General features: G+C 39.4%; 2 protein-coding genes across 4 annotated transcripts in view; one reads left to right on the forward strand and one right to left on the reverse strand.

The window, feature by feature from the left end:
• The window catches only part of LOC138000789 (tolloid-like protein 1), a 48,644-nt gene that overhangs the window by 10,296 nt on the left and 25,848 nt on the right, over window positions 1-12,500 (forward strand). For all 3 annotated transcript variants that reach the window (XM_068847430.1, XM_068847432.1, XM_068847433.1), the window contains exons 3-4: window positions 5,131-5,508; window positions 5,970-6,332. In XM_068847430.1, the coding sequence (XP_068703531.1) occupies window positions 5,131-5,508; window positions 5,970-6,332 (741 nt within the window). The remainder of the gene's footprint in view (window positions 1-5,130; window positions 5,509-5,969; window positions 6,333-12,500) is intronic.
• Window positions 2,819-4,058, reverse strand: LOC138000790 (uncharacterized). Its single transcript, XM_068847434.1, has 3 exons — window positions 3,830-4,058; window positions 3,081-3,207; window positions 2,819-2,987 (listed from the first exon to the last, which is right to left on the reverse strand). The coding sequence occupies exons 1-3, from the start codon at window positions 4,056-4,058 to the stop codon at window positions 2,819-2,821; spliced, it is 525 nt and encodes a 174-aa protein (XP_068703535.1).

A 12,500-nucleotide genomic window follows, 5' to 3' on the forward strand; every position in this document is an offset into this window, starting at 1 on the left:
GAGCAGTTCTAGAATGCTATAGAACTTTCTAATGTCATAACCTTGACCATTCTATATTTCACATATAATCAATATAGAGCTCTTTTAACTAGAACAGTTCCAGAATGCTATAGAAGTTTCTAATGTCTTATGGAATTAATCACAATTTCAATTAGAAAAACAAATGAAAGTTTTCATCCAGGGAAAGGCTCTCGTTCACGTAGAGTATCTTTGTCTTCGTCACTGAAATAAGTGGATTTGACTGAAAAGCTAATAATTTATTGTTGTCGGAGATTGGATGACAAGAATTTCTGTCGCAATCGGAAATTCAATGACCTGGATTTGTGAAAATCTTGTTCAGCTTTATGCTTTAGAGAACGAGTTATAGTGTGGAGTTCAATATTTCGTGATGTTAACTTTCGCCTCATGTCTTAAAGAACGACTAATGTTACATGTCTAGCGTGCTTGTATCGCCTCATGGCTTTAAGAACGACGTATATTTCACGTGTAGCGTGTGCTCGTTTCGCGTCATGGCTGAGAGATATTTTCTGTCACGCGCGAACTGACTTCCGAGAGTCCGATCGACTCTTGCCAGGAAGAGCTGTCTCCATCGGATCCGATCGAGTCTGTTTGCCAACTTTTTCAACCCCTCTAGCTCCTATTAACGCTCACTTCCGGTACCACTGATCAAGCGCCATGCACCCAATTCCGGTTCCGGTCGCGATCGGACTCAATCCTCCTGTGAGTGAAGACAACCCGACTCAGGTCGAGTGTACTGGACATGTATGGGGACCTTAGGGTTGGAAGGCAGAGATCTTACCAATGCGCAAACCCCTCCGCTATTAGAGGCAAAAACCCCTTCTATTTCATTACGTGCGTGAAGAGAAGAAACTCAGTCGTGTCAAATATGCGCAATATTGCAACAAACTAAATTTCAGGATCAAACCGTTTCCATGAAGAACCTTTTCCTTGAATAATGAAGCACAAAATACACGACAAGCTTTCTTTCAAATAAGTCTTGGCTGTTACATTTCCAATTATTTTTTTACCTGAAGACTGTGCAGAGTTGATCACAGATCCACGTAAGGTGTTCGATTCATTCAATCGTTCTCTGTCTTTGTTGAATCCATAAGTTACCAGAGAATTTTCCATTTGGTTTCATTGTTCTACATAGCACAGATTCCAGGTGTTGGTTTTTCGACGCCTGCCTAGTTTATCCAACTGACTTTCCATTATTGAGCTCCATAAGGGTACATTTTATTTAAAGGAGAACTGAAGCCAAAAATCAAGTAGCTTTTTGTCACGTCATTTCAACAACTATGCATTGTTAAACAATTTGTCATACTTTTTTCCTTCTCAAACGAAATGTAGCACGCATAAAATCAAGCTTTTCAGGCGATAGTTGGCTCAAAATTCGGCTATGGTACGGAGGCGCAGAACTCCCGTGCGTCCCTCAGGGGACGGGCGCTGTGACAGTCCTGGTCATAATGCAAAATATGGCACATATACGATGATTGATCAGCAAACTGACAAGATTGTTGACTTTCAGATTGTTCCAGTAACTGAAGTGAACAATAGCAATGCAATGGAAAGGGAGGGATTTAAACGCTGCATGGATAATATAAAAACAAAGGGGGGCAACATTAAGGTTATCGCCACTGATCGCCGTGTTGGTATCAGAGCTGACCTAAAGAGAAATTACTCTGAGGTTGATCACCAATTTGATGTTTGGCACTTGTCCAAAAGTATAACTAAAAAACTGTCTGCATGGATTAAGTCAATATCAAATCATCTTTGGTGGTGTGCAGAAACATGTGAGGGAGACAATGACTTGTTGCGGGAGAAGTGGTTATCCATAGTCCATCACACTGCTAACATCCACTCCTGGAATTCTGCAGACTTGTATCACCAATGTGCTCACCCACCTATCCCTCGAAATGTTGCTAGAACCAAGAGGTGGCTACGGCCTGGCTCCCCAGCTCATGAAGCACTCAAGGAGGTTGTTTTTGATAAAACCCTTGTGAAAGACATCCAGCAGTTGACCTTGTGCTGTCATACAGGAAGTTTGGAAGTGTACCACAGTGTCCAAACTAAGTATGTCCCTAAACGTCAGCACTTCTCCTATGAGGGTATGGTCGCACGTACCCAGCTGTCTGCCCTAGACCACAATGCCAACACAGGAAGACAACATGCCACTGCATCAAAAGGTGCCAACCAAGGAGAACTCCAGTACAAGGTGGTCTTTCCAAAACATACCAAGGAGTGGGTGGCAAAACCAATTTTAGAAAAGACAAACAGAGATCACCTCAGGCCAATGTTAAATGCTATTATTGCCAGAAAAAATCAGAAACCGCACGAAAGGAGTGCACCGCCTGCAGCCCCGCACATCCCCCGAAATATTGCTAGCAAACCTAGGCCTGCTAAAGACGAAGTCATTACAAAGCATACATCAAGATTTGGAAACACGTAAATTACTCACACATACAGGAGTGGTTGAAAAAGTCTATGTTCATTACAAATCGTTTTTTGTCTGGTGTATTGTTGAAAAAGTCTAACAAGAAAAAATACCTTAACACCATTTCATATGGTAAAAGCAAAAGGGAGAAAATGAAAATATAACTGTACCACATAACTTGTATTTTAGCAAAGTTTTAAGACGTATCACGATCAATTAATTATTTCCTGTTGAAGACAATAATTTTGCAAATGACAGGTATGATTGCGAGCACAATAGTTCATGTGATGTATGAATTATTTTGTGAAACAATGATATATATATTAATAGAATAATTAATTAATAACGACAAAGGAATAAATAATTTTTAATGTTCAGAGCGAGTCATAATTCCAGATCTGCTTCTCTAAATCCTGTGCATGCATCGCTTTCTTCAGGGAATTCTTTCCTTATTGTTTTGACGACGCATGCTGGAATGACCCTTCTTCTCTTTTTGCCAAGCACACCATGAACCCACCAGGTAAACTGCCTGTATGCTGCCAAGCGCCATGTCCTAAAATAAAATGATCACAAAAAGCGCTAGGTTAAATTCTTTAACAATGAAAACATTTTAATTAATTATTCTCAGAGTTAACAAGGAGCTTACTTGTTTCCTATAGGGTCTGGAATTGGATTAAGGCGAGCATGGTGAATGGCAACAAGTGCGGTCTGCAATACGTCAGTGTCAAGGCACACAATCCTAAATTTGTTGTGATTTGTAATACATGTGACACCTATCAGTAGAACAACAGTATAATATTGAATAAGCTCTCTAACATGTGGGCTTGCCTTATTAATCGATCGTCAAAGTCATAGCCTCTAAACACACAAGCACTCGCGAACAAGAGTTCATAAATGGCTGCCTCACTCAATTAAAAAATAGGCCAATTGGCTATTCTTAGGAGACCCGTACACCGACCAATATTTGCTATTCATACGGGAGTCTTCTTTGAACGATTATGAACGAAACAGCCACGTCGTTATTGAAAGCTAGCCGTTGTAAAATGGGTGCTGAGACTTAAATACTGTTTGTCAATGCTATTTACAGTTTAAAAATGGTACTTAGACTTAAAATACAAGAAACACAAGGCAGGTCATATGGCCAGTGACATCGAACGAAGGAGGTATTTCATGAAATTAAACAAGCATCGATGTCGTTGTTTGATAACTGAACTATATACAAAAGATCAATTAAAGACGAGGTAAGACTTCCCGAGTGTTATTGACCCTGTAATAATCCGACTTCCGTATGAATAACAAATAGAATTCGGTGTACGGGTCCCGTACGAATAGGCAATTTCTAAAAAATAATAATAACTGTACTAGCCTTAAAGCATAAAAGTACCGAACACAAACCTGACTCGTCAAACTTGTGATTTACCTCCTCGAGCTCTTGGCAGCAATAGCATTCGTCGGCTGTCGGCATCGAAATGCACTCACCGCAAATGCACCATTCGGTGTTCCCGGTTCTCATGCTTGATGTGCACGCTTCTAGGGAATCCTCACCTTCATCATCATCCGATTGAATGTGTTCTTCCCCTGGGGGATACGTTGGCTCGAACTGAAAAGGCTCCACTCCGCTCATAATAAAATAAGTACCTCGATGAACGCCACAAAATTACAAGCTTGGTATGTTTATTTCCATCCCTGAGCGTCCCCATATCATACGTCACAACTCTGTATTAGAAACTGCTGACCCGTAATTGACGCCCACGGTTTCAGCGGCCAAAACGGGCGAAAATGGCAACTTCAAACTCGTAGTTCTCTTAAGTAAAAAGCAATTGGTACAAATAATGTAGCGAATCTTGTTTTTTACTACGTAGTCTTTCATATGACGTTAACTTGATTTTTGGCTTCAGTTCCCCTTTAAGGATCCACTAAAACGCCATTCGCGTTACATGACTTTCGACGCCATTGCCGGCTAAGTTAATGATTCTCCTGTGTCCACCAGAGAAATCTACGCATTTCCACTACCCTCTCGATCCTAAGAAAATACGCCCAGAAGGCTCTATGCAGGGGAGTGACAGGCAAGACTTTTACCGACACGGAAAAAAATATAAAACGGAAAATCTACCCATTTTCCGACTGGGATTGCCATACGGCAACCCAGTAAAAAGCTCTTTTAATTATTCTTCACGTCATTTTACTCTGATGAAAGCAAACAGAACGTTGCCGAAAATTTAGTCTTTTATACTTTTTAGGTCAGATCCAACACTTTATTTGAGATTTTAATCACGAACACCATGGCAAACATACCCATATATAATTATATAATTATTTGCAGATGAAATTACAAAAGGAGCACTTTATCCTCAACTATTTTAAGATCCTGGGCCCGGTTGTTCAAAAGCCGATTAACGCTAATCCCAGATTAAAAATTAACCAAGGAGTTTATTTCTCTACTCCCAAATGCTGTTCAACGCTGATATTCAGCAAAACTTTACATTAGAGGAAGTCAATCTTGGAAAACAAAACTAAGCAAAAGAACCTTTCACCAAAAAGTTGAAAACATGAAACAAATGTTGACGCTAATCCTGGATTAAGTTAATCGGCTTTCGAACAACCGGGCCCTGAGTGTTAACCATTCCCCAAACTCATCTATTGTTGATGGGTTTAACTGAAAGGGTAAGTTATCATTTTGTTTCCAATGTTCGCAGGATGTGGCGGCGCTCTTGTAATCTTAAAGAAGACTGAAGGTGTGATATTCAGTCCAGCTCCAGACGAAGCAGGCGGAGTGTGCATCTGGATAATCAGTGTTCCTACAGATCAACGGATTATCTTTTACTTCACTAACTATACCCTACGAACTTCCTTTGTCAGCTATCCTCGACATAAAGACTATTGCACTGAAAAAGATACGCGCATAGAGTTCAAAGATAGTTCGACAGACCAACCCTGGATCGCATACTGTCAAAGTGGTTTGCCAGACCCCATCGCCACCACAAAGAGCTCACTCTATATTGAATTTAATGTATCAGATGGCGATTCTACAAGCCAATTTTCTGCTCGTTACATAACCTTACCATTTAAACACAGTGAGTACATTTCTTTCTAATCAATGTATCAGGTCTCCTGTCAAAGAATTAGAGTAAAAAATTGAGAATAATAGTTGCTGCGAAGGTCCCACCGCTGCTTTAAAGATAAATACAGTATACTGAAGGTGGAAATTTAAAAAGAATCCTTATTGAAAAATGCTGCTTGTTACTGATGTCTATCGCATTCTTTTCATGAGAAGGTTCCCATTTCAAAAGTAATCCCGCCGGGTATGTAATTCACAGTAATTCATTTTTCTGCAGTGCAGTAGTGAAAGTTTCCCAGTGATCGGACCACTCCGCTAATCACTGCATTTGATTGGTAAAGAATCCTATTACAGGCTGTAAAGAAGGGAATTAGACAGATATTAGGAAAATACGGCAGCAGAAAGCCTCTTGGGTGTGAAAGTATGTGAGGTGTAGTTGCTTTGTTCTTACTTGTAGTCATTTGTTTTTTGTTGCAGCAATTGATTTGCGGGAAGCTTCAAATGACGCAATTACTAGTCCAGGATTTCCCGGCAAATACCCCAGAAATTCCCACTTTGTGTGGTCGGTGATTGCTCCTTCGGGATATCGCCTCAAGATTGAGTTTACAAAGTTTGACATTTCCCATGAGGGAGGTTACGACTGTCCAAAGGACGCTCTCGTAGTGAGAGATGGGCCTTCTGTTCAGAGTGAATTGCTGACAAGATTATGTGGAAGTGGAGGATATACAGGACTTCCTCAACCAATGTACTCTTCTATCAACTTCATGACGTTAGAGTTTGTGTCAGACGTTTATGGTATGGACGGAGACTACGTTGGGTTCAAGGCAAATGTTACGAAAGGTAAGAAGATTAAAGTACAGTCACCAAAATGTTGAACTATTTACCGTTCATTACCTAATAATATACTGTATGCACAAACTTCTCTTTTTTTTACTTGGGGGTTGTTTAACGTAGCGAAGGATTTTTATAATTTGAATATTTTTATTTCGAGAAATGTGATACTGAACGGTAACCTTGGATTTGAAGCGGACCGCAATACCTAGTATATTTGACCGAAACAATTCTTCATTGAAATTTTCTATTACATGTAGAGGTTTAATGACTTAATTGAAGTTTCCTGTGAAACAGATCAGGGAAAGACATAATCGAGGTCGTTGGAACTGTGAAAGAACTCCGTACCAACATTCAAACATTTGGTCTCAAAGGCACCGACACATGCCGTCATTAGCATTTTACGTAGAAAATTATACCCTTACATAAAATATTAATAATAATAACAATAATATTTTGGAGTCACCGATTTCGTTAGCATAAGCAGCATTTAAAGACAAAATATAGGGTGTTTTTAGATGGCTGTTTTTTTGCCATGTCGACATATTGCGTCCCATTAATGAGTGCATCTTGTTAAGGAATTTATTGTAACAGCTGTTTAACATGGTGAAACAACAGGGTAGATCCAGCCCTTCGTAATAGTACACTTTGTTCAGTAAAAGTATTGAAACTGGTTTGTGCCTCCTTAATTGTATTATCAACCGGTTTTGGAAATTCCCTCATATTTCAGCTTGTTCCTTTTGTGGCTTTCGTAGTCGGCAGTTTAGAAAAACGAAAGAGAGAGGTAATCCTCGCACGTAACTGGACAATTTTAGCAATTGTCTCTTATAGACACTTGGAAAATTCAGGCGGCTTCAACGGGATTGGAACCCATGACTTGTGCGATGCTGGTGCAATGCTCTACCAACTGAGCTATGAACCCACACAGTTGGGAGCAGGTCAAATAGTTGGGCTCATTTGTTCCCGTGAAAGGACTAACTTGGTGAATGAAATGAATGTATTTATATTTGAAGTACGGATTATAGACGAAGGAGTGATAAGTGATTCCAGCCCTTATGTTGACAATTTAAGCCATAAATTATTGTCTCTTATAGACACCTGAAAAATTCAGGTGGCTTCAAGGGGATTCGAAACCATGACCTCTGCGATACTCGCGCTGTGTTCTACCAACTGAGCAATGAAGCCACACAGTTGAAAGATTTCAAATTGTCAAGCTCATGTGTTCTCGTGAAAGGACACGATGAGTTATATTTGAAGCGCGGGTTATGCAGAAAAGAGAGAAGTGATCTTCGCACTTAAAGTGCCTATGAAGTGAAAAAGATTTTTTGCTTATTTTAAAGACCTTTAAAAATGTGGAATATCTTCTCTCGTTTCCGAGATATTAAAGCTTTTGTTCAAAAAATGACAAAATAAACTGTACACATGCCTGTAATAAATCCCAAAATTGAGAATATCTCTGAAAATATTGGCTGGATGTTGCTCAAACCTTGCACCAGTAATGTACATCAGACTGATGATAAGGCACAAAGTGACACCCATTGAGATGTTGCCATGGCAACACTCTCGTTTCCAGTCCCTCTTTGCAATGAACCAAACATCTCGGATTTTGAATAGATGAGTACAGGCAGATGATCAGACTTGAAACGCATGTGCTGCCCATCATGCTTTACATCTTTGTATAAGTTTAACGAGAGTGAACATGTCTTATTACTATAATAAACGACAAAATTTCGGAGATATTCTCAGTTTTGTGATTTATTGTAGTCATGTGTATAGTTGATTACGTCATCAATTTTTGAACAAAAACTTAAATATCTCTGGAACGAAAGAAGATATTCCAAAATAGAAAACACCATTCTTCATTGCTTTGAAAGGCCTTTAAAGTTAGCAAAGGATATTTTTCACTCCATATAGGCACTTTAAACCAGGGCGGAAAGAGACCGGGCGGTGAAACGAGCGGGTCCGAGCAAAAAGGTGTGATGCAGTAGACTGGGGTCTACTAAAAAGCCTTTTCAAAATGGCGGCAAGTGTTGAGATCGGCGACTCACTCGAAGAATTGGAAGAATTGTTTTTACAGGACATCACAGACGACTTTTTTGATTTGAACGAGGAAAAAAATTCTTCAGATGTTCCAGACACATAGCTGATGTTAATGTAACAAACATTTTCCCTCTGTTCTTGATTGGTTCTGATCTCTCCTATAACCTATGGTCTTTAGGTAAATCCAAGTGTTTTGATTGGTGCTTTCTTGTTCAGGACTTTGCCATACAAGCCGTTTCCATAGAAAAGGTTATAAGCCATGGGTTTTTTTTTTACATTTTCTTTATATTCTGGTGAGTATTTTCACGACTCATGCTGTGTGTTGAAGGACCCAAATATTAAGCTCTTACTAACCGAGCTGGAGGGCCATACTGGGGAATATTGGTTGAACATTGTGGAACTAAAGATGGAGCGCAGCGAGGTCCATACAAAAATGACCAAGGTGCAATATTCCTCAGTATGGCTTGGGCAAGCTTAGTTAGAAAGTAGTTAATCACATGGTACTCCGGCCATGGTTGTTTCTTGAATTTGTGGCTTTTCAAAAACAGAAATTACCCAGCTTATGACCGCTTCCAAAGAAATGGTCGGCATAGCAAAATCCTGACCAAGAAAGAACCAAATTATCACAATGCTTGCATTTACCTCAAAACTACCTTACCGCAGGAGGTAAAGCCGGCAGGGCAAGCAACCCCCCACCCTTAGCTCAAGGTCTAGATCCGCCACTGATTACCACAATATTTTCTGTAGTTGAATGATAATTGAGCTAATTATGTGCCTTACTGTGAGTACAATAGCTGTGCAAAGTTTAATCATGTCTTTAGAAATCAGTCATGTTCAGAGATCTTATTGGCACAGGATTTGGGGAAAGTGTTTTTATTGTCATTATTGAGAGCTTACTGAACATAGGCTGACCAGGGTGCACCTCAGGCTAAATGACATACCATCGTAGCTTACTAGTTAGTATGAAGAGTTGTACAGTGTCAAGAGAATTTGGTAAGCCTATTTATGGTTAGCTCTCACAAGCAGAAATGGTAACATGCTATTTTCAAAACAAAATAGAAAATAGAGCTAAATTTTGTTACCTATTACCATTAATTATCTGAAAATAAAAGTCCTGCCTTCCACATTATGTACACAGTGTGACATTGCAAATCTTCTAATTTGCATAATCTAAAAAAAACCTTTGTAGCTTTCTTAATTGGTGTTGATAGAAGAATCCTCCTTACAAGAAGGGTTTTCTCTCCACTAACTAAAACATTCACTAATTAGCAGATAGTTTGAGGGCAACATTGTGTGTGTGAATAGTGAGTTGAGGAAAAATCATAGACAAAAGTTAGGGTTAGTCTGTAGAATGAGGGGGAGAAATTTACAAAGCAAACTCTCAACCCCAAAATAAGGTTAACAAATGAAACAAACTCTGTGTGAAATTAAAAACTTTAATCACAGAAACAGCCAGATAGTACATGTATGAAAAACTGAATCACGCAGGAGGGATTAACAAATATTTGACCATGAAAATTATTCAGCAGAAGTGGCTGGCTTGGCGGTGATGTCTCCAAAAAGGCTTGTGGTATATGAGGCCACCTAAGCAGAAACAGCCACAAGTCAAAAAGGGACCTTGCCGAGTACTGGAATATGTACTCATTAGATGTAGATGTTCTTTAAAGCCTTTTACTGACACCTTGAAAACAATATGAAACAGAGAGTTACTGTATTGATATGTACTAATTGATTGAGTAAAAGGGCTAGATCAGCCACATATCTTTTTTTCTTTTCTTTAAATAAGCCCTCAGACCCCCAAAAATAGATGTCTGTGATCCTCGAGTGTGAAATAGTTATGCTATATTTTTATGCTATAAGTTCTCTGTGCGGTGTTGCTAGTCAAGCCTAACAAAATTATACTGTCATTATTATTTTGTAAGGTATCATATTGATCAGCCACAGGTTAGCTAATTTGTTTCTGTCCAAACTGCACAAAAGGCAAAGAAAACAAGATGGGGTTTGGGAGAGGATGGGGAGTCTACAAATTGCTTTTCCTCAGGGGAGGATATTCTACAAGGAACTGGAATCATTGCTTTGTCCTCAGTTGGTACAAAATATGAAGGAGTTGTCATGGAATAGTATGGCTTTTTTGCATAGTCATACCTAAGGGGGCAAGGACATGGTATTTACAATAACTTATCAGTTTTGCATTGTTTTGCTGTGATCCATTTCAAGTCTGGTCTATATGTTACCTCGAGATCAAACATTGTTTGCCATGTTATGATCTGTCCTTCTGTGGAATGTTTGTTGAAGCTCTTGTGTCCAGACTTTGAAGTAATTGTGAACTTGGTTTAAGTTGGTAACACGTTGATCTGTTATCGACTGCAGTGGACTGTTATCTTTGAAGACATTCCAAAGCATTTTACATTTTCATAAATTCTTGTGTCTTTTCTGTGGTGTTGTTTTCATGCAAAGCCATGTCTTTGCAAACTTTTTCGGACAGAGTATTAACAGCAAGCTTTACTCGTATTTTATTTACTTATCAAGATGAACTTACAAGCTCCTTGATTAAACCGTATTTGTTGTTTGTTGATTTTCCCAAGCGGGGAGAAATCTTGAAAACAGTTTTTTATTTTCGGTAAAATTGACTGCGGCGAGCGATTCGTCGCGAGCGATTTTAAGTGAGCAAGTTTGAAGTTCTCAAACGCTGCTATATTCAAATATATCCAGCTGGTTTTTTACTATGTTTTGTAAAAGCTATCGATCTTAAACATATGTAAAATTTAGAGTGGAGTAATGTGGAGTACTCCTAAAAGAAGCAACGGAACACGGCTTGGTCACGATAAGCGGGACATACCTGCATCTGACACAGTCTTACTTTACTCAAATTTAAGCAGCTTCCGGCGAAAATGCTCGAGTTATATTCCAACAGACAAAATAGTATTGAGTTTTCGGTCAAAAATATCAAAAAGGCCTTTAAATAATACACAACTGGTGGCCCAAAAATAAAGAAAGAAAACTTGATTTCCGGTTCGTCGAGAGGATATTTTTGGCAGCCATTAATTGCACCGGAAGCGCGGAAGGAGCGCTCGTGCCAGTCCTTCTCCCCATCACACATTGGACCAAGAGCGGAATGCCCGTTTCACCGCCCTATGTATAAGCGCCCTGCTTTAACTGGACAATGTAAGCAATTGTTTCTTATGACACCTGAAAAATTTAGGCGGCTTCAACGGGATTCGAACCCATGACCTCTGCGATGCCGATGCAATGCTTAAATGTAGAAAATGCCAGCGACTGCTGTGTCCTGGTTGTTTCCCCTCTCAATGCGATCGTGTCCGATCAAATAGAGAAGTTAAAAAAACGAATTGTAGTTTTCAAGCGAGGCAATGATCAGAATGGCGTTCGTTTTCTCGATGACTGTGTAAAGTTTGCGTGTGGACACGCCGAGGCGTTTATAGAACATGTGCGGACACTTCTGAAATCGTTTTTCAAAAACAGAGTTTCACTCGTGATAACTGATGAGGTGCATTTCATTATACAGTGTGAGTGATACGAACTAGTGTCTTACAGATTATTTTGCAAATCAAATGTAAAGAGTAAAACCTTGTTTTTCCACGTTTTGTTGTATGTTGGAGTGTTCCTTCACCGGGAAAGATATTGTTGCAGGGGAGACACTGATTTTGAGGAAACTTAATTAATGAACTATTACAGCGCTGCAGTCTATTCTTAGATCCGCAAACCAACGCCTTCTTGTGATCCCCAGCTCTAATAAACGGACCTATGGTGACAGGGCAGCTCCGAAGTTGATACTCTTGCCCTTCAGCATTAGCAAAGTAGTTCTATTTGTAACATCTTTCTACGCAGGCGTTTTTGTAATTCCATATTAATTTTATTTTACCCTAATTATTTTTTTCTATTCCAATCAACAATTCCTGCACTATATCTGATAATAGATCTTCTAGAATTTATGGCTGTAACAGCATTATGGGCATTCAGCTGTGAACCAAGGATTACCTTCACCCTCCTAAAGTACTCGCTTGATATTTTCTCTTTCATTTCTTGACGCAGCACTTTATCATTCTGCAACCCCAAGATATTTATATCCTTTTCCTTCCTCAAGTTACCTGATGAGTTCTCCACTTGGTAATTGAACAC

Source organism: Montipora foliosa, chromosome 4 (genome assembly GCF_036669935.1).
Source record: "Montipora foliosa isolate CH-2021 chromosome 4, ASM3666993v2, whole genome shotgun sequence".
Classification (NCBI taxonomy): domain Eukaryota; kingdom Metazoa; phylum Cnidaria; class Anthozoa; order Scleractinia; family Acroporidae; genus Montipora; species Montipora foliosa.